The sequence below is a fragment of the Phycodurus eques genome, chromosome 1 (assembly GCF_024500275.1).
Source record: "Phycodurus eques isolate BA_2022a chromosome 1, UOR_Pequ_1.1, whole genome shotgun sequence".
Lineage (NCBI taxonomy): Eukaryota > Metazoa > Chordata > Actinopteri > Syngnathiformes > Syngnathidae > Phycodurus > Phycodurus eques.
Genome location: NC_084525.1, coordinates 32,459,457 through 32,480,448, shown reverse-complemented (window position 1 = coordinate 32,480,448; position 20,992 = coordinate 32,459,457). Strand labels below are relative to the sequence as shown.

Sequence of the window (20,992 nt, the reverse complement as noted above, 5' to 3'; positions counted from 1 at the left end):
GGAATTCCAAGGACTAATGGGGTATCAGGGGAAGTAACAACAAAAAGAGAGATGTTCTCATGGTGATTTCCTGAAATAAGCAAGGTGAATGGAACAGTTTGGTGGGTAACAGGTGAGATGATTCGGCCATCCAGGGCTATGACCTTCTTCGGGGACGGAAGTGGTTGAAGAGGGATTTGGAGTTGGTGAATTATGGCTTCATGAATGAAATTGTCATCAGCACCGGAATCAATTAGGGCAGTGATGGGGGTGTTATGAGCAGAAACTATAATGCAAGCGGGAACGGTCATGTGAAAAGGAGAGCTTGAGGGAATGGAGGTTTGGCTCACCACAACGCTCTCGGGTCACGGTGAGCCTGGTCTTATGGTCGAAGTGGACTCAAGGAAATAAAGTGACCGGATTGACCATATCTACTATGGTCACAGCCGCTGGGGGATACGATGCTGACGCTCCTGTGGCTCTAACCGTGTCTTTGCAGTTTGCATGGGCTCTTCAGAGGCTACGGGGAGTGACGGAAGTGCGGAAGACTGTGTGGGAGGCAGGTGTGAAGCTGACGGCGCGGCGCTTGGAATGGGAGGTCTTTTGCGTGAGCGGACCCCCCTCTCTCGTGTTCACTCTCGCAGTCTGTTATCCAGGTGGATGGAAAGGCCGGTGAGATCCTCGAGAGAGGAGGGCTCCTCCCGGGACTGCTAGCTCATCCTTAAGATGCTCGGAAAGGCCATTGGAAAAAAATCCCCCTAAGTGCCCCGTCATCCCACCTAGATTCACCCACCAATATCCGGAAATCTATGGAATATTCTGCTTCTGATTTAGCGCCCTGCGTGAGCAAGAGACGACGGGTGGCTTCTTTGCCCTGAACAGGGTGATCGAACACTTTACGGAGTTCGTTGGAAAATGAATCGAATGAGTAGAGTACCGGGGAGAAGTTTTGCCATTAGGAACTGGACGATTTAGCTGAAAACAGAGAGGGGAGGGGGGAGAGAGAAAGTGCCCTCCCGGCTCCAATAAGGGAACTGCAGGGCAGTAAATGACAGTATGTGAACATACCTCAAGCCATCCTTGAATTAAAGTCCTCTCCCGAGCACCGGTGACCACCAGCACACGTTTTTCCCCATTTTGTTTTATAATACACACGTCGCGATGCCTACAATTATCTAATTAGTTTACGGATGTTAGCGACGGAGCGATGTTAGGGATTACGTCACAACACAGAATGAACTAACTTCAAATTTAGAAATGGCCAATAAAAACAGAAAAATACTGTACTTGATATTTTCCTGGAGGATGCATTTGGGATTACCCTTTGAAGTTGGTAATAGTGAAAAATGAAGTGGAACAAACAATGACTTTAGTCAGTTCTCTTCCAGAATGAGTGCTGAAAGAGGATGATGCTATTCATGTGGCACTTCTTGAAGCACGCATCAGGTGCAAGTGGAGATGGGCCTGGCTCAAGTTGGAGGCCAAAACAAAAAAGCAAGGAAATGAGGCAAATTTAGTTTTAATCTTAAATTTGTACTTCAACATGTACTTGAGTGGTGTAAATGTTTTTCTGTGTGAAGAAAATGTGTTTATTTTGGCTTATTGTAATATTCAGAGTCTTTCAGATTACTTATGTTAAAATAAAAAAAATATATATCTGCTGGTCTGGATCCCCCAGAACCTCCCTACAATTTTTTTTGTTTTTGTTTTTTTTGGTCACCTTTTTCATGCCTTTGGTGTTTCTGTTACATGAAAGCTTTATTGTGTGACACATTAATGCTGTGAGAATATTTTGTATTTATATGATGGATTTAATAATTTATGAAATCATTGATTTCTGTCCACAAATAATTATGTTCAAATGACTCAAAATAGGAGAGAAACCAACAAGCACTAATGAATAGGGAAAAGCTGCCTGTGACACAGTAACTGTTAAAACTGAGTTGTCATAATTGATAGGATTTTGCTGCAAATTTTACAGGGAAAGAGTCAAATCATTGTCACAGCCAGACCATTCATTCTTGTGAGATAAAGAACTAAGAAGTTTTGTGTGCTAAAATGACAATAAAGAAAAAAAAGATGGGTGATGTAGAAGGCCTTCTGGGAGAGGATGGTTGGTCTCCAACTGCTAGACTCAATGGTCCGCTGACAGTAAAAACTTTCTCAGCTTAGTTACGTTTTTCCAGTTTTTCATATCTTTCTTTTCGTTGCTTGTCATAAACAGATGTTTTCCCTAAACCCCATGTCATAAGCAGGTCGTAATTATTCTGAACTTTAATCTTGTAATTCATATATAGTGTGCTGTGTCATTGGGCTTTTAGTAATTTATGAGTTATCAAGACCTTTTGCACAGATGTGTGTTTATCATTGTCACACGGTTGCACAATGTTTACTGTATGTGAACAGTCGACCCCCGCTATTTCGCGGTTAGGCAATCGCGAATTCACATTTACGCTGATTTTTTTTTTTTCAGAAAGTAAATCCCCTTTATCAGAAGAAAACCCCACGTACTCGTGATTTTCTATGACGTAGTAAAAAAGTCGGTTACTGTGGGCCATAGCCGACAGAAACAATAAAGAAGTCACAAAAACATGATTCTCAGCCTGCTAGAACACACAGTTCGTTACAGTATTGTCAGCCCCGTTCGGATGTACTGTACAGTAAACATTCAGCTTGAACACAGCACCGAATTAATGTGCTTGATAAGAAACGTCAGCAGTTTACCTTGAGCAATTTAACGCCCATCCAGCAGCATTCACCTATCATCTGAATAAGCTATTTCCCCACCAAATGTTGTTAACGCTTATATCATCTTTCTTGTCGAGGTGTACCAGCAGTAGCAACAGGCTAGAGAGCTAGTTAGGGGCTAGCTGGGTGAAGAGGCTGGAGGAAGTTAGTTTTCTGGGTGCTGTTATTTGTATAATACGTGACCAGAAGTACTGATGTGGAGTGGGAGGCAGCGACTTGACTACACGGAAGAAGCAAAGTAGAAACCAGCAAGAGATGTCTGATTTGCTAAGCTGTTTACTGTACTGTATCGTACAGCATTTTAAGAGTACAGCAATGTTTAAAGATGTTTGTAAGTGTATGACATGTTACGTGTTTTGGGATCATAGTTTGTGGTATATTTGTAGTCTAAACTATCAATATAGGCAATTATAACTGTAACTTTATCACAAATTATATCACTTTTAGGGAGGTGTCAATTATTCGCAGAAATTTGCTAATTGTGGCCTGGCTCAGTCACTATCCCCCGCGAATAGCAGGGGTCTTCTGTATATGACTAGATATTTAAGATCATTATCTGAAGGAAAAGTCAAACACTAAAGGCAAATGCTGTGCCCACTTTTTGAGCTGATTGCAGTGCCATGATGCACAGACAAAATCTCACCCAAACGTATAGTCTTTGTTCTGCAAACATACTGTATCTGCAGGTGCAAATATAAGAGGTAGACGTTTTTGCCCAGATGGCGCACAGCGACACGTGGATACCCAAGCCTAAGGGAGTGGGATATAAGAGAAGATCATACTGATGGTTGACTGGTTGGCACCACTGAAAGGAATTCGTTTAGTCAGCGGTTTCCTTTTGAAAGTGGCCCGTGATTGTTGTTATAAGGGTGTTCAGTCAGGGGAGAGAGGATTTGGAGGGGATAGATCTACTTATTTATTATCTGGAGCCATTTAAAGGGGAAAACTAGCATGACAGAGTTGGGTGGAAATAGGAACTGGCGGGCCATGCCTACTGTAAATGCCAACGGTGTCATCCTGCCAGACTCGTATCTAAACTTCTAGCCTGCATCTGTGCAGTTTGAGAAAAGCAAAGGCACTCTAACATGGTGAGCTCCATCAAGATGATCAGATACCAGAACGTCTGGCTCACTGAAATCGTGTAGATACATCTGATAAGACACAAGACAGAGCCTTTTATTCATTGACCTTGGCAAGCATTATTGCTTTGTCCATAGAAGATTCTTGTCAGAGCTCAGCCACCCACAACCAGAATTCTTTAAACTTGGGAATTGCTGTTTATGTTTTTAAAAACAAAAAAAATATGTTTTTAAAGGACATCCAACCCAAATTGAACTTTGTATCGTCTCTCTGATTTTATGGTTAAAGTTACGTTATGTTCACCTGAGGGAAGAAAGAAAGTTCAAAGCACATTTGAACTGATTTGAACCATGCGGTCATTGCAATCCCTTCCCAAGTCTGTTTCTTGTTTGCAAGCAGCCATATGTGGGTCATTCCTGTGAGTATGTATACCTAAGATGTAAGTGCAAAAAAAAGAGAGTGGGTCATGAACTTTTATTTGCGTGCGAACTCGAAAAGCCCTCAAAGAGATAATAAATGTTGAAAGTAAACATGTCCCAATGCTTTGTTTCCTGCCGCAGCCTTTGTTTTCCCTCTGCCCTTCCAGGGTCCATGCATATCCCTGGGTGTAACCCTGCTGTATGAAGACTTCAACCTCTATAAATCTTTCTGTGTTTGCTTCAGGTGACACAGTCCTCCAAGGTGTGGGGAGAGGTCCCTTTGCCAGATGACTTAGTGGAGCAAAACAATGTCCAGGCGGTGCCAAGTTTACTGGCCGATGATGAGGATTTCATCGCTGATGAAGCTTCTGGAGGTGGGCAGGACCACGAACAACCACTGTGTTTTGCTACTTTGTGTTCTTCTCAAAATTGAAGCGTTATAAACACGTACTTGCTGTATTTCATTGTCATTTAAAAAGTACGAAGTAATTCTTGTGCCCAACCCCATAGATCTGCCCAGTGGCGAGGATGGGGGAAGTGCACCATGGCCTTCAGTCTCTGAGAGCACAAGTAAGAGACCAGAAACCACATGTTGTGCTGATGTTATGTGTCAGGGGATCACTCCTATTATAGCTCCCACATGTAATTTACACGGTGTGTATGTGCATGTGTGCCTTGACGTGTTCACATCCTGCTTCAAGCTGCCAGTCAGGTCATAACAAGACGCTTTAGCTTTGTCTTGGAGACATAAACATCTCCACTTTGATCTTCTTAACCAGTAGTAGAGATGGCAGCACAGTAAGATCCACAAAATCAGAGACAAAAAATGCTGCAGTAGAGAACCTCTGTGCCCCATTCCATTGGCTTTTGTGCCAATTGCATCCCCTTTAGAGTTTTTCTTCAACCTATATAACACAGTGAATTCTTGGAACTCGGTTACAAATTAATTACTTTTAATCCAATCCATTAGCTTTCCGGGTCCCACCATTTAGCTTTTTTCAATGTAAAACTCAAGTCTTATTAAAAATGGACCCTTGACGTTGTACACGCTATTGACCATGACTATAATTTGGATGAGGCAGGCGAATGCCATATATAGTTCTGAGGAGATTGGTAGGAAGGAAATTTGTTTTCCTGTGTTGAATGCTTTGAGTGCCCTGTCCTGTTGGCAGCCTTCCTTTCCTTTCTACCACATTCATGTCAAGGTATGGTGACACAGTTGTTCTCATTATACCTTACTTCCTGTTGTGTTATTCACTTGAATGGTGTGGAATTCCCATTCCATCTGACAGAAGTAGTGACCATATGGCATGCACGTTGCTGTGATGATGTTATTTTGAGCATTGTTTCGCGATTGTTGTACAACCCCAATTCCAATGAAGTTGGGACGTTGTGTTAACATAAAAACAGAATACAATGATTTGCAAATCATGTTCAACCTGTATTTAATTGAATATACAACAAAGACAAGCTATGTAATGTTCAAACTGATAAACTTAATTGTTTTTAGCAAATAATCATTAACTTAGAATTTTATGGCTGCAACACGTTCCAAAACAACTGGGACAGGGTCATGTTTACCAATGTGTTACATCACCTTTTCTTTGAACAACTTTCAATAAATGTTTGGGAACTGAGGACACTAATTGTTGAAGCTTTGTAGGTGGAATTCTTTCCCATTCTTGCTTGATGTACAGCTTCAGCTGTTAAACAGTCCGGGGTCTCCGTTGTCGTATTTTACGCTTCATAATGCACCACACATTTTCAATGGGAGACAGGTCTGGACTGCAGGCAGGCCAGTCTCGTACCCGTACTCTTTTACTACTAGAATGTGGTTTGGCATTGTCTTGCTGAAATAAGCAGGGGCGTCTATGAAAAAGACATTGCTTGGATGGCAGCATATGTTTCTCCAAAACCTGTATGTACCTCTCACCATTAATGGTGCCTTCAGAGATGTGTAAGTTACCCATGCCATTGGCACTAACACAGCCCCATACCATCACAGATTCTGGCTTTTGAACTTTGTGTCCATAACAGTCCGGATGGTTCTTTTCCTCTTAGGCCCGGAGGACACGACAAAAACAATTTGAAATGTGGACTCGTCGGACCGCAGAACACTTTTCCACTTTTCATCAGTCCATCTTAGATGAGCTCGAGCCCAGAGAAGCCGGCGGCGTTTCTGGGTGTTGTTGATAAATGGCTTTTGCTTTGCATAGTAGAGTTTCAAGTTGCACTTACGACTGTAGCGCCGAACTGTATTTACTGACATTGGTTTGCTGAAGTGTTTCTGAGCCCATGATCTGATGATATCCTTTACACATTGTCGGTTTTTGATGCAGTGCCACCTGAGGGATCGAAGGTCACGGGCATTCAATGTTGGTTTTCAGCCTTGCCACTTACATGCAGTGATTTCTCCAGATTCTCTGAACCTTTTGATGATATTATGGACCGTAGATGATGAACTCCCTAAATTCCTTGCAATGATACGTTGAGGAACATTGGCCTTAAACTGTTCGACTATTTTCTAACGCACTTGTTCACAAAGAGATGAACCTCGCCCCATCTTTGCTTTTGAATGACTGAGCAATTCAGGGAAGCTCCTTTTACACCCAATCATGGCACCCACCTGTTCCCGATTAGCCTGTTCACCTGTGGGATGTTCCAAACAGGTGTTTAATGAGCATTCCTCAACTTTCTCAGTCGTTTTTGCCATCTGTCCCAGCTTTTTTGGAACGTGCTGCAGCCATAAAATTCTAAGCTAATGATTATTTGCTAAAAGCAATGAAGTTGATCTTCAAATATCTTGTCTTTGTAGTGTATTCAATTAAATATAGGTTGAACATTATTTGCAAATCATTCTAATTTCCCAACTTCATTGGAATTGGGGTTGTACTATTTCCACACTTAATGGTATTTCCAGAGATATTGGTGGAGTCAATGTCCTCCAAAATGCTCATCTTGACCACTGCACTCTGGTCCCCAAAGTGATTTTTCATAGACAAAATCTATTTTATCGCATGTGAGATTTTTTTTTCTACCTACATAGTCAATTACCACTGCAGCCGAGATGTTAGCTACTTCATTTTGAAACCAATCAAAGGTTACTATTCATAACAGGGTGTGGGGCTGCTTGGGTTATGTTCTTTCCAGTGATGTTTCCATTATCTTGGACGCTAGAAAATTAATCTCCAAGGTAATACAGACAATGCTTCACCATCAGGAATTATGTCTTACAAACACATTGTTGATCGATTCTAGGTTAATTGAAATACAAATTATGTAAGTTTAATCATATCAGAAGCATACAATACATAAGGGTAAAGTAGCCTGCTCCAAAAGAAGTTGTCAAGTCAACCAGTTTTGCCTTTCTCATTGTTTTCCCCAATAAAAACAACAGGACAACAAATCCAATCCATGAAATCCAAATTTATTTCAAGTTCACAATTAGAAATAACCAAAGTTACCAAAGTGCTGTAGATGTTATGAAAACACATATGATATAAAAGGATATAACATTACATAAGATAAAAACAAGGGATGTGTTTGTATCATCCATAGACATTTTCTATCAATAATCTCTGCATTTCTCAAATGACATTAGAAATCACTATAGGTACTCAGATTCATTTCATGTTCTTTGTTTCAACTGATCATTGATGATCACCATAATGCTCATGCTGTCAATACTGAATACATGAGGGCTGAAATATTGTAGTGCAGTTGTTGGTTTTGAGGTTGTTTAGAACAAAGGTCTTGTTGTTAAGTGTCTATTTGTTGTTCACAATTTTCATTTCTACTATATTTTATTAGTACAGTTCTTGCCAACTCTACAATTTACATTTTAACTGTCAAGAGATTTACTATACAGTACCGTATTTTCACGGCCATAGGGCGCACCGCATTAAAAGGCGCAGTCTCAGTTACGGGGTCTATTTCTGTATTTAACACATACATGGGCGCAGGCATGGTAAAACATGCGCTAGCTTAAAACATACGGTAGCATGCATGCACGCTAAACCAATGTTTTTAAAAAGGCAGCGGGAGCAAAACTGAGTTCGGTTGTTCTTTATTGAAGTATTTAACAATGTACTCACGTTACTTTTTTATCAATCCTCATCCACAAATCCATCAAAGTCCTCATTTTCTGTATCCAAAATGAACAGCTGGGCAAGTTCTCAATCAAACATGCCAGGTTTGAGTCAGTCTCGTTGCCGTGCGAAAGCTCGAACAACAGTGCAAGCAGACACGTTAGCCAAAGCATCCACAATCCATTCACAAGTTGTGGCGTCACTCGCCCGGTGCTGCCTCCTAGTCTTAGTAAAGCTGTGTTCAGCATCTGTCATCCATGGCTACCACGCCGGTCACTTCACTTTGAATGCCCTGTTTACACCGATGTCCACCGGTTAGTCAAGCCTCCCCGAATGATGGCAAGTTCCGAGTTATTGCACTCAGTCGAATGGTGACTGTAGAGACGCTTCTCCCGGCTGTTGTTTGCTCATTAATCCATTGCTCGAGTTGGTTCTACCAACTCGAGCCACCTTGCTTTGTTTCCGTGTTTTGTTTTTATTTTTTTCCCATGGAAACTCAGCTTCGTCTTCTTGACTTGGAGAAGCTCGTTTTCCTGCTTCCTCCACTTGCAAACCATGGATTTGTTGATCTCGAATTCTCTCGCGGCTGCTCGATTCCCATGTTCCTCCGCGTAACTGATAGCTTGCAGTTTAAACTGTGCTTCGTAAGCGTATCTCTTCGTAGGTGAAATTTTCGGGGGTCCTTCGCTAAACCGATGTTGTTTTGCACAATGCACACCCCAGAAATGCTCCCAGTCAATCAAGCGGTAAAAAAATACAAATATTTAAAAAAAATGTAAATAAATAAATACACCCCGGAGCTATATACCTACTGGGGGCGTGGCTTTAGCGTCCTACTTCACGCACCTTTCCCCTGTCTTCAGCCACCTCCGCTTTTCCTCTGTGTAAGCAGCGTGTCGGCAGGAAATGCGAAAAAATAAAAAAAGGCAAGCGGAGCGCTCATCACACAACAACATTTATAGATGTTGGAACGCCGCATTATAAGGCGCCCTGTCCATTTTGGAGAAAATTTATGGCTTTTAAGTGTGCAGTATTGGCGTGAAAATACGGTACTGCTAATCAGCACCTACTTTCACACTGCCTACTGCATCAGTGGTGTAACAGTCAAGCCAGGAAAAAGGTGGAAAAATCTGGCTTTGATGGCAAGTGTGCAAGAGGCTAAAGATTCTATGTTGAAGACAACACACTGTCAACAGCCACAGTTTTCGAGTTACACTTGGTGAAATATGAGTTTGCTCTGTGCCTGTTGGGTCATTATGCAAAGGGATGAGTGGTGGCAGCTGTGGTTATTTTCAAGGTCTTTGTTGGTTTGGGCGCTGTGGGCCCTCAATTGACTCATGAGAGCAAACGACAAAAGGGGGGGGAGAATGAGAGTACAGTTGAAACTTAAAATCACAATCCAATAATTTACTTTTGTTTGTGGCAGCAGAACATGCCATGTGTTACTGTTAAAATTCTGCACTCCTCTTTGCCTAAAAGTTATTTGATTTTGTGACATGCAGTTAGGGTGGGCATTTTGGTTGATGACTCCTGCAGAAGGATCACATTATGGCACTAAAGCCCATGATGAAACACTATTATTCCAAACACAAATGTGTTGCCTGGGAGAACTGACCCGTGCCGCTCCTCCTTAGGACAGAGATTGAGTGTTTCACTGAAAGAGACACTGTTTTTTCTCCTCTAGCAGTATATGGAACAGAGTAGATTAGGTTGGATTGTTTATCTTTACAATCGTCCTGCATTTGAATTAGAATTGTGCATATCATCATTTTCAGTTTCACAAATTTGGAGAATTTATTTTTATAAATCTCCCTGATGATCAATAGTTTCCTGGACTGGAGCTGGATTGTGCCTATCAGGAAGATAATTCCTCTCTTGGGGATTGTGGCTGCCGTGAAAAAGAACTGATTGTGTGTGCATGTCCGTCCTACAATTGTAGGAATGCGTCAAAGGAGTTTCCTTAAAATTCAGATGACCAGAATAAATGCTGGTGGTCAAAAGTCAAGGTCACTCTAATCTCAAGTCACTCCTGTTCTTCCTTTAACTCAGGAATACCTTTAAGGGAGTTGCATGTTCAGTTTAAAGTCTGCACTTAGTTTCACTCTGTTCCTTTCACTGGTGAATACTTCAACAGGGGACTGTACTACCCCTAAGTATCTTCTTTGCTGCCAAGAATAGTGTATTTGAAGCTTTGTTCATCCATGTGAGGTATATTCTTGCCTTTACACCATGATTAATATTAGTAATTTCAGGTACAATAAAGTTTTCTTTATTTTTCTAATTATATGGATCCTTGAGTTTCTAGTACGACTCTGGACTCAGTCCATGACCATAATAATACTAAAACCAAGGCAGAGATTAATATGCATGTAATATGAAGCCATGACCTTCCTCTCTCTGGACCTGTACCCATCCTGACAAGGATCAGAGCAAAGCTTCAACTTTGAAAGCGGTGGATACTCCTTTGGGTTTAATTTGTTTGGCTGAGCATTAGAGACTTCAAAGGGAGAAGGGCATGTTTTATGTCAAATGTTTCCTGGCTGGACTTCAACCCTTGGTTATTTTTACATAAAAAAACTGTTTACACATTTTCGCACTGTAAACATTATCTAGTAGTAGTCACATGAAGACTGAACCAGGCAAATAAGACTTTACACTAACTTTTTCCTGAATGGTACTGTACAGATGTAACCGAAGCCACACTTAACCGTAAAACAGCTGGATCCACAACAATCACCTGATTGTGAAGTGAAGGCCTGCTTGTATGTTACAGTTTATACAGTAGATTCATACAAAATCTGGGTTGGACTTGAACAGTAAACTTTTGCACAAAAGCTCCTTTCATAAAGCTGTCTTCTGGAGAGGCCTCATCATCTGACATTTCATGCCATAAGCTATAGCTCTATCCAAAGTGGTGGAAAATGAGTCACCATAAATCAGAAGTGACACGGGTACTGGTGCCAGTACAAGTAGAGCTTAACTTTTTGCAACGTGATGGTTGTAGTGAGGCTCGGTTATTTCCATGTAGTGAGGGAAAACAGGAAGCAACTCCTCCCAGCATCAGTGCGGGTGCGTCTCAGACAACAGAGATGTGCAGGGCATTGGGCAGTTTGACTAGTTTGTATGATATCCTCTTTGTTCTGTTGGAGCAACGAGTTGTCTTCTCGAAGGGAATGCCCTCTGGCCCTTGCATCCTCAGCACACTTCCCCATTTGGTTCCAGATAGGTTTAATTCACTCATCAGCTCATACCAAGCTCCCGGCATCTTTTGTCCCCCTGACATGATGCATACAATCATGTGGAATGCAGTGACACAAGCAAGGGACCTGACATTATAGAATTCGGTTTTGACCTGCATGTCTCATTCAAAAGGTGCTTACTTTTCTGTGCTGAGTTCAAATGTCAAACCAGAAAAGGTTTGTTGTCACCGCTCCACCAGACAGTTTTACATGCATTGACTTCAAGCAATCTAAAAGCACAGTATTTCTCCGTTTAAAAAGTATTTTTTAAATAGCTTTTGGTATCATGTCTATAGGGCCAAGATCAAAGCAGACATGATAAGGTATATGCCTCATAGTTGTACTCTGTCCTCTGTCAAAGCAAGAACCATGTATGTTTTAATTATACCTGATCTTAAAGCTACTCATAAGGTTACATTTTTTTTTCATTTGTCAGTGACATACTTTTGCCTGCCAGATTTGTGTGTTATTTCTACATGTGTTTGACTCGTATTGTGTTTCATGTACTTCAGTCATGAAACTTTTCTCTGGGCGTTTCTACTATTTCTAATGATAATTATCTGTTTCTTTCTTCTTACTTTCAATCATTTACTGTCTAACTCTCCTGATGTCTTAACCTTGCTCCACCTGCTTGGCTAACACCTTCTTTCTCATTGTGTCGCTTTTGTTTCATGATCCTTGACATGCTGTTTCCCTCTTTGTGCGCCACATTTTCTCCTTGTGTTTCTTGCTCCTTTGCTTCTCGCCCCACATCACTTACTATAGAGTACTGGTTGGACTCTTCCTATGTGGTGAACATAAAAAGTGCAGTCGAGCCAGCCTACAGTAAGTCCTACAGCTGTAATTTCCTCCTTCTTGTGTAATATGCTAAGACACTCTCTCCTACCACCTGCTCTAGTTAATTATGCAATTTTCTTAAGGCACTCTCAGAAACCATTCCAAGTCTCAGCTTGAACATGCCATGAGTGTGTCCAGTCCATTGTGTTTTTCCAGTGTCTCGCTGTGTTTTCCGATGTCAGTGGAAAAAATGATGAGCATGTTCTATAGAGTAATCCAGTTGAAAACAATAGGATGACAGCACAACTATCTTCCTTGTGGGATTCCATAATTGCTTGTCTTATTAGAAATAATTCTGATTACATAAAAGAGCTTTTTCACAGTGTAACATGATCTTTCCCAGAGACAAGTGTGAGTTTCTATTGCCTCAGTCACGCACTCACAGTCGAAGTGATAAGATTGCAGCTAACTTAAAAGGAAAACCAGAAGTGATTAAGAAGAGAAGAACTCTCTCATGGCACAAGCCAGTCTTAGAGAGAGTAACACTTAACAAGCTTCATCATGCTCGGTAAAAGCAATTTTTTTCAATTAATGACACGTGAGAAAAGTTGAGGTACAAGTGTATTTCCAAGAATTACTTAGATCATTCCGGTTGGATTCGTTATGGCCAAAAGTAAATTGCATGGGGGATTAACTGATGGTAGCGACAAAAAGGAGGTATATACGGTATACTGTATTTTGCAAACATTCTTTCTGGCTCCAATTATGAAAAACAAAATAACATATACTGTATTGTTTTATTTTTATTTTCAATAATTTATATCCATCAATCCATTTTCTATAGTGCTTGTCCTCATCAAGGTTGCAGGTAAGGTAGAGCCTGTTCCAGCTAACTGCAAGAGACGGGGTACACCCTGGACTGGTTGCAAGTCAACGGCAGGGCACATATAAACAACCAATCATTCACACTGTCATTCACAACTATGAACAATTTAGAGTTTTCAACCGACCCATCATGGACACTTGAGGACAGAATTATTAGCAACCCCCCCCCCCACACACACACAATGACAATATCATTTTTGTAAAAGTATCTTCCAAATAATATTTTTTTCTACACAGCTTTTCCAAACATGCTTCTTTTATTTTGGTGGTTCCATTATTTTACTATGCACACAAACAAAATTATTTAACCAAAACCAAAACTACCAGGGTCAAAATTCTTAGCCCGTCTGATGCCAAAAGGCAATTGTGGTTCATTTTTTCTGGATAAAAGCCTGCAGTCTTTTGTCTCACACACATCTCCTGAGCAATCCCAGCCCATTTGTCTTTGGCAAACCTTTCAAACTCCCCCAGATTTGACGGTCTTCTGCCACGGACCTTGGTCTTCAATTCTCCCCAAAGATTCTCAATGGGATTCAAGTCGGGGCTTTATGCAGGCCATTCAATAACATTCACTTTGGCCTTGTGGAGGTAGTTCTTCACCAGGAGTGTTGTTATCATGTTGGACGACAAAGCAGCGACCCATACCCAGTTTTGCTGCTGACTGCTTGAGGTTTTCCTCCAAATATCTTCAAATATCGTTCTTTCTTCAGGATTTCTTCCACCTTGACAAGACTCCCAGTTCCAAATGCACTGAAGCATCCCCACAGCATAATACTTTCACCTCCATGTTTAACTGTGGGGACTGTGTTCTTGGGTTGTATGCCTCTCCCTTCTTTCTCCAAACAAAGCAGTGTCTTGATGGCCGAAGAGCTCTAGTTTTCTTTAATCTGACTAAAGGACACGCTTCCAGTAGGCATAGTCTTTCTCTAGGTTGTCCTTTACATACTACAGTCTGACTCCAAGGTGTCTTTTTTGCAGAAGTGGAGTTTTTCTTGGTCTGCAGCCTCACAGTCCATTTGTGTGCAGGGCTCTAGTGATTATCATCTTTGACGTTTCCAAGTCATTCACTAGTGTTTTGTCAGTTGTTCTGAGGTCTTTTAGACACATCTCTCATTTGCTTGCTTTCCAGAGTCTTTGAAATCTTTCGTTTCCTACATCTACCAGGCTTGTTATATACCATGTGCCTGTCTTTGAATTTCTCAATAATACTGCTCACTCCGGTTCTTGACACTTGGAAACTCTGCGATAACTTTGTGTATCCATCTCCTGCTTTGTGTGCATCAATGATTCTTTTTCTTAAGCCTGAACTGATTATTTTGTTTTTGGCATGATGCTTTCTGAGTCCGGAATCATCATCTCTACTGCTCTACAGGTGCCTCTTATAGAGTCAGTGTTCGCTGGTGACTTCAATTAGGTTTGATTAATGAGCGCACATGGCTTCGAGCACTTGCTGTCTCTCAAACTGGTGGGAGTTTTTAAGGAGCTATTCATTTTGACTCTGGTATTTTTTGTTTTTTGTGAAATAGCTTTGTTCCTGTGTGCAAATAAAAATATTGGAAGCATCCAAAATGAAAGTAGGATGCTTGGAAAAGCTGTTTTAAAAATGCATTGTTCTCTTGAACAGCACTTGGGAAATACTTTCTGTAATAAAATATGAAATTTTCATGGCGGGGCTAATAATTCTGTCCTCAAGTGGATGTTTTGGGAATTTACAAGGAAGCCTGAGTCCCTGTGGAAAACCCACACATGGAGAACATGCAAACTCCATGTAGGCCCACTGCTACACCACTATGTTGTCCATTTGTATAAATTATAAAGTTGTTCTATGAGTAACAGTGATGCACCGAAATGAAAATTCTTGGCAGAAACTGAGACACTGAAAGAAATTACTAATGTCAATTATTAGTAAAATTGCATTCATGGCCATGACTGCAGAGCAGTCCATCCATCCATCCATTTTCTGAGCCGCTTCTCCTCACTAGGGTCACGGGCGTGCTGGAGCCTATCCCAGCTGTCATCGGGCAGGAGGCGGGGTAGACCCTGAACTGGTTCCCAGCCAATCGCAGGGCACATACAAACAAACAACCATTCGCACTCACAGTCACACCTACGGGCAATTTAGAGTTGTCAATTAATGCATGTTTTTGGGATGTGGGAGGAAACCGGAGTGCCCGGAGAAAACCCACGCAGGCACGGGGAGAACATGCAAACTCCACACAGGCGGGGCCGGGGATTGAACCTGGGTCCTCAGAACTGTGAGGCTGACGCTCTAACCAGTCGCCCACCGTGCCGCCTGCAGAGCAGTCATTTCCATATTTTTAAACTGATGTTACGAACATCGGTTAGGAACAGTTATTGCAGTATATTATGTAATAGGATAAAAATAATTCTGCATACTGTTCAATTGCACAAAATAATCATTACTCTATAATCGTAATCGTAAATTAATTATTGCTTCAATATTTGTTATTTTAATGTAATTATTGCATCAACATTTTAGTCGTGGACACGTTTGGAGTCAAATGTCTTCTCTTGCATGCTATTTTTGTATTTCCTTCAGCCATCATTGCTGCTGAAACGATGCAACTTTCCCCATTGTGGGAATTATAAAGGTTATCTCTTCTTCTATTATAAATATTTGTTATATTAATGTACTTAGAAACTTATAGGCCCTTTTTCTCATGTGACATAGCGGTGAGTGGTGACGTACACATTTATTTCCAGTTTCCTGTTCTGGTCCTGTGTGGCTGCATCGCTGTGTATTATTTTATCTCCAGACACTAATTAATTAATTTGCATGCTATTTTGCTTTTCAAAGTGAATTACCCTCTGCTATAAAGCTTGTTAGAAAGCCCACACTGTTTACATATTTGTAGCTCTTAACATTTATTTCATTGATGACGGTTTTCTGTTTGTATGGGGTGTATATATATATATATATATATATATATATATATATATATATATATATACACCATATTGACACCCCATATTGACAGGAAAAAAAATATTTAGTTTCTTTCAGATTTATTAAAAAAGAAAAAGTGAAATATCACACAGCCATAAGTATTCAGACCCTTTGCTGTGACACTCATATATTTAACTCGGGTGCTGTCCATTTCTTCTGCTTCAGCTGTGTTTGATTATACTGATTGGACTTGATTAGGAAAGCCACACCCCTGTCTATATAAAACCTTACAGCTCACAGTGCATGTCAGAGCAAATGAGAATCATGATGTCAAAGGAACTGCCTGAAGAGCTCAGAGTCAGAATTGTCGGCAAGGCACAGAACTGGCCAAGGTTACAAAAATATGAATGCTGCATTTAAGGTTCCTAAGAGTTCAGTGGCCTCCATAATCCTGAAATGGAAGATGTTTGGGACGACCAAAACCCTTCCGAGAGGTGGCCGTCCAGCCAAACTGAGCAATCGGGGGAGAAGAGCCTTGGTGAGAGAGGTAAAGAAGAACCCAAACATCACTGTGGCTGAGCTCCACAGATGCAGTCGGGAGATGGGTGAAAGTTCTAGAAAGTCAACCATCACTGCAGCCCTCCACCAGTCGGGGCTTTATGGCAGGGTGGCCCAACGGAAGCCTCTCCTCTGTGCAAGACACATGAAAGCCCGCATGAAGTTTACGAAGAAAACACCTGAAGGACTCCAAGATGGTGAAAAATAAGATTCACTGGGATGAAGAGACCAAGATAGCACATTTTGGCCTTAATTCTAAGCGGTGTGTGTGGAGAAAACCAGGCACTGCTCATCACCTGTCCAATATAGTCCCAACAGTGAAGCATGGTGGTGGCAGCATCATGCTGTGGGGGTATTTTTCAGCTGCAGGGACAGGACGACTGGTTGCAATCTCAGGAAAGATTGATGAGTCCAAGTACAGGGATATTCTGGATGAAACACTTCTCCAGAGTGCTCAGGACCCTAAGACTGGGCCAAAGGTTCTCCTTTGAACAAGACTGATCCTAAGCACACAGCTAAAATAACGAAGGAGTGGCTTCAGAACAACTCTGTGACTGTTTTTGAATGGCCCAGCCAAACCGCTGACTTAAACCCAATTGAGCATCTCTGGAAAGACCTGAAAATAGCTGCCCACCAATGTTCCCCATCCAACCTGACAGAACTGGAGAGGATCTGCAAGGAGGAATGGCAGATGATCCTCAAATCCAGGTATGAAAAACTTTTTCCATTTCCAACAAGACTCATGACTGTATTAGCTCAAAAGGGAGCTTCTGTACGACCGGAGTCAATAGTTTGGCCCGCATATCCAGCAGTAAGTCGGACTCGTCCCCGGTGAGGGTTGGACTCCGCCAAGGCTGCCCTTTGTCACCGATTCTGTTCATAACTTTTATGGACAGAATTTCTAGGCGCAGCCGAGGCATAGAGGGGGTCCGGTTTGGTGGCCTCAGTATTGCATCTCTGCTTTTTGCAGATGATGTGGTTCTGTTGGCTTCATCAAGCCGTGATCTCCAACTCTCACTGGAGCGGTTTGCAGCAGAGTTTGAAGCGGCTGGGATGAGAATCAGCACCTCCAAATCTGAGACCATAGTCCTCAGTCGGAAAAGGTTGGCGTGCCCTCTCCAGGTCGGGGATGGGTTCCTTCCCCAAGTGGAGGAGTTCAAGTATCTTGGGGTCTTGTTCACGAGTGAGGGAAGAATGGAACGCGAGATTGACAGGCGGATCGGTGCAGCGTCTGCAGTGATGCAGACTTTGTATCGGTCCGTTGTGGTAAAGAAGGAGCTAAGCCGAAAGGCGAAGCTCTCGATTTACCGGTCGATCTACGTTCCTACCCTCACCTATGGTCACGAGCTGTGGGTCGTGACCGAAAGAACAAGATCCCGGATACAAGTGGCCGAAATGAGTTTCCTCCGCAGGGTGTCCGGGCTCTCCGTTAGACATAAGTTGAGAAGCTCGGTCATCTGGGAGGATCTCAGAGTACAGCTGCTGATCCTCCACATTGAGAGGAGCCAGATGAGCCTGATTCGGATGCCTCCCTGGTGAGGTGTTCCGGGCACGTCCCACCTGGAGGAGACCCCGGGGACGACGCAGGACGCGCTGGAGAGACTATGTCTTTCGGCTGGCCTGGGAACGCCTCGGGCCGGAAGAGCTGGATGAAGTGGCTGGGGAGAGGGAAGTCGACCTCTGATAAGCGGTAGAAAATGGATGGATGGGTGCTTCTACTAAATACTGAGCAACGGGTCTGAATACTTTTGGCTGTGTGATATTTAAATTTTTATTTTTTAATCTGCAAAAATTTCAACAATTCCTTTTTTCCCCCTGTCAATATGGGGTGCTGTCTGTACATTAATGTGGGAAAAAATTAACTTCAATGATTTTAGCAAATGGCTGCAATATGAAAAAAAAGAGTGAAAAATTTAAGGGGGACTGAATACTTTCCGTACCCACTGTATATATATTCCGTACCCACTGTGTATATATGTATATACACACAGACACACACACACACACTTCACTTGGTATGCAATCAAAGTGAACTTTATTGGTCTTTAACATGTCTCAAGAGTGCCTTTTGTCCAATTTTCCAACCCCTTGGATTAAAGTTATTGATCATCTGTGTTCTTTTTGACCAAACTTAAGAATTTTAATATTTTTACTGAGTTGACTTTCGTTATTTCTGTCTATTTGTACACATGCTTGGACTGTCAACAGATCCCACAGTAGATGCTGACAGAGAAGAAGGAATGTTGTAATTTCACAGTTATATTTGAGACTCACTGGGTTAAGGATATGCCTGTCGGAGCATGCGCCTGTGTGTAGTTACACAGCAGCAAGTGGTTTAAGTGAAAACCCAAACACAATTGAGATGAAAATAGATACCATAATTGGAACGCGGTTCTTGTTTAAGCCTCAGGCAGACCCGTCTATGATTTTTAGCCAAAAGGTTTCTGAGGAGGAACATCCAGTATCATATTATCTTTAGTGGGCTTTAACCACTTACAGTAGCTTGGAATGATGGTCAGAATATCCAAATATTGCTGTAGAAGTCAGCTTCATGTTCAACAGCAATCGTTGGCTGGCTTTCATGTGGTTTAGCTGACAGATTCTTATTCACGCCGTCTGAATCTAGTTTATTACAGAGCTCTTGTCAACTTCACTGATTCCATCATCTATGGCCCAGAACTGGAGGACATCTTCTCACCAGGCTTTAATGAAATCTCAGAAGCTGTGGTTGACACGGTATGTCCTCGTTATTTCTGAACTGTGGTCAAATGCTGCACAGCTGCCTTGTAAGGTATGTAGTGTTTTTTAAAGACTATGCTGATTATATTTGTATTTTTTCCCTCCACAGTTGGAGTCAGAGTACAACAGGATTCCAGGTGTCCAGACAGTCAGCGTGGTCCTCATTAAGTATGCATTCAAATGCTGAAATGTGAAATCTTAAATAGGGTCCCTGCAGCTGTGTGCAGGAGGCGTGTGATTTCTTAAAATTTTCCACACCACACAAGGTGGTGTAGGCCTACCATTCATAAATCTTCATAACTGTCGACAATAATCCTGTCGGGCAAACATCGAGAGCGCTTTTCTTTGTCAGCGTTAGTAGCACACCGCCTATTTTGTCGTCTCACCAGGCCTTTCTTGCTCTTTCAGGAAGATTGTTCGAGAGGATGGCGTTGACATATTTGTGGAACTGGACGTGGGCTCGGATTACAACAGCAACAGTGAACAAATCCGAAGTGTGTTGTACAGTGTGGTTCAGAATGGAGCAATTGCCTCCTATGTCACATCAGTGGAAGGCTTTCAGTTCAGAGAGCTTGGTGAAGGTAAGGACAACATTCTGGAGCTACTGTAGATGATGGAGTATTTGACACAAGGGGTAGCAGTCTATTGTGTCAAAATAGGGTGAACCACAGGGGTGAGGATAGGGTTGCTAATGTTTCCATTTGGTTTCTCGTTCGACCTCTGCCCTCAGTGGATCCGATAACAGTGCCAGGCTGTGTGTTAGCTGCTTTAGGACGAAACTGTGATGCCACGTACAAGTGCAATCTATCATGTGGTCCTGAATGTTTTGCATGGAGCACCAATGTAAAATAAAAATGTACAGTAAAAAACAAACAAACCAAAAAAACAGTACAACGCCCGCATGGCATGACTTGGATTAAGAATGCATAGATAGATGCAAGAATGCATCTATCTATCTATCTATCTATCTATCTATCTATCTATCTATCTATCTATCTATCTATCTATCCATCCATCCATCCATCCATCCATCCATCCATCCATCCATCCATAACAACACTACTCACAAAAAGTTAGGGATCTTCAGTTTTGGAGTGAAATTTCAGGATCAACCTAAAATACATTAACCTTTACAGGTGAACTTAATTTGACCTTCTTTAAACTTTTGAATGCACATTTCCAACTGTTCAATGTTTCAGTACTTTTTGCTCCATTTACTGTTCTCGAACAAGGAGCTAAACGGCAAAATTTACAACAGGCGTTTGAGCCATGAATAGATTACATTTTCTGCTTCAATTGCAATTGGTATGGTAACAGCCCTCTTCAACATGCTGTTTACATTTTGACATCTTGAGACCAAGACCAATTGATGAACAGCACCTCACCATTGCGGGGCTTCAAACAGGATGTTCTCAGAGGGAAGTGACTGTTTAGCTTAGAGTTGCACAGAGTGTCATCAGGAATTTGCAACCAAGATGCATAGGACCGGAAGAGTCACAGAAGTGGATGTCCTTGGAAATGTATTGGTCGATCCATGGATTGTGAATTTTGCTGTTTATCCTGTTCACTCAA

At 41.8% G+C, this 20,992-nt stretch overlaps 1 protein-coding gene across 10 annotated transcripts in view; it reads left to right on the top strand.

Moving 5' to 3' along the window:
* The window catches only part of hspg2 (heparan sulfate proteoglycan 2), a 115,257-nt gene that overhangs the window by 35,197 nt on the left and 59,068 nt on the right, over positions 1 to 20,992 (top strand). For all 10 annotated transcript variants that reach the window (XM_061688591.1, XM_061688582.1, XM_061688529.1 and 7 more), the window contains exons 2-6: positions 4,471 to 4,600; positions 4,737 to 4,796; positions 19,308 to 19,417; positions 19,530 to 19,588; positions 19,829 to 20,001. In XM_061688591.1, the coding sequence (XP_061544575.1) occupies positions 4,471 to 4,600; positions 4,737 to 4,796; positions 19,308 to 19,417; positions 19,530 to 19,588; positions 19,829 to 20,001 (532 nt within the window). The remainder of the gene's footprint in view (positions 1 to 4,470; positions 4,601 to 4,736; positions 4,797 to 19,307; positions 19,418 to 19,529; positions 19,589 to 19,828; positions 20,002 to 20,992) is intronic.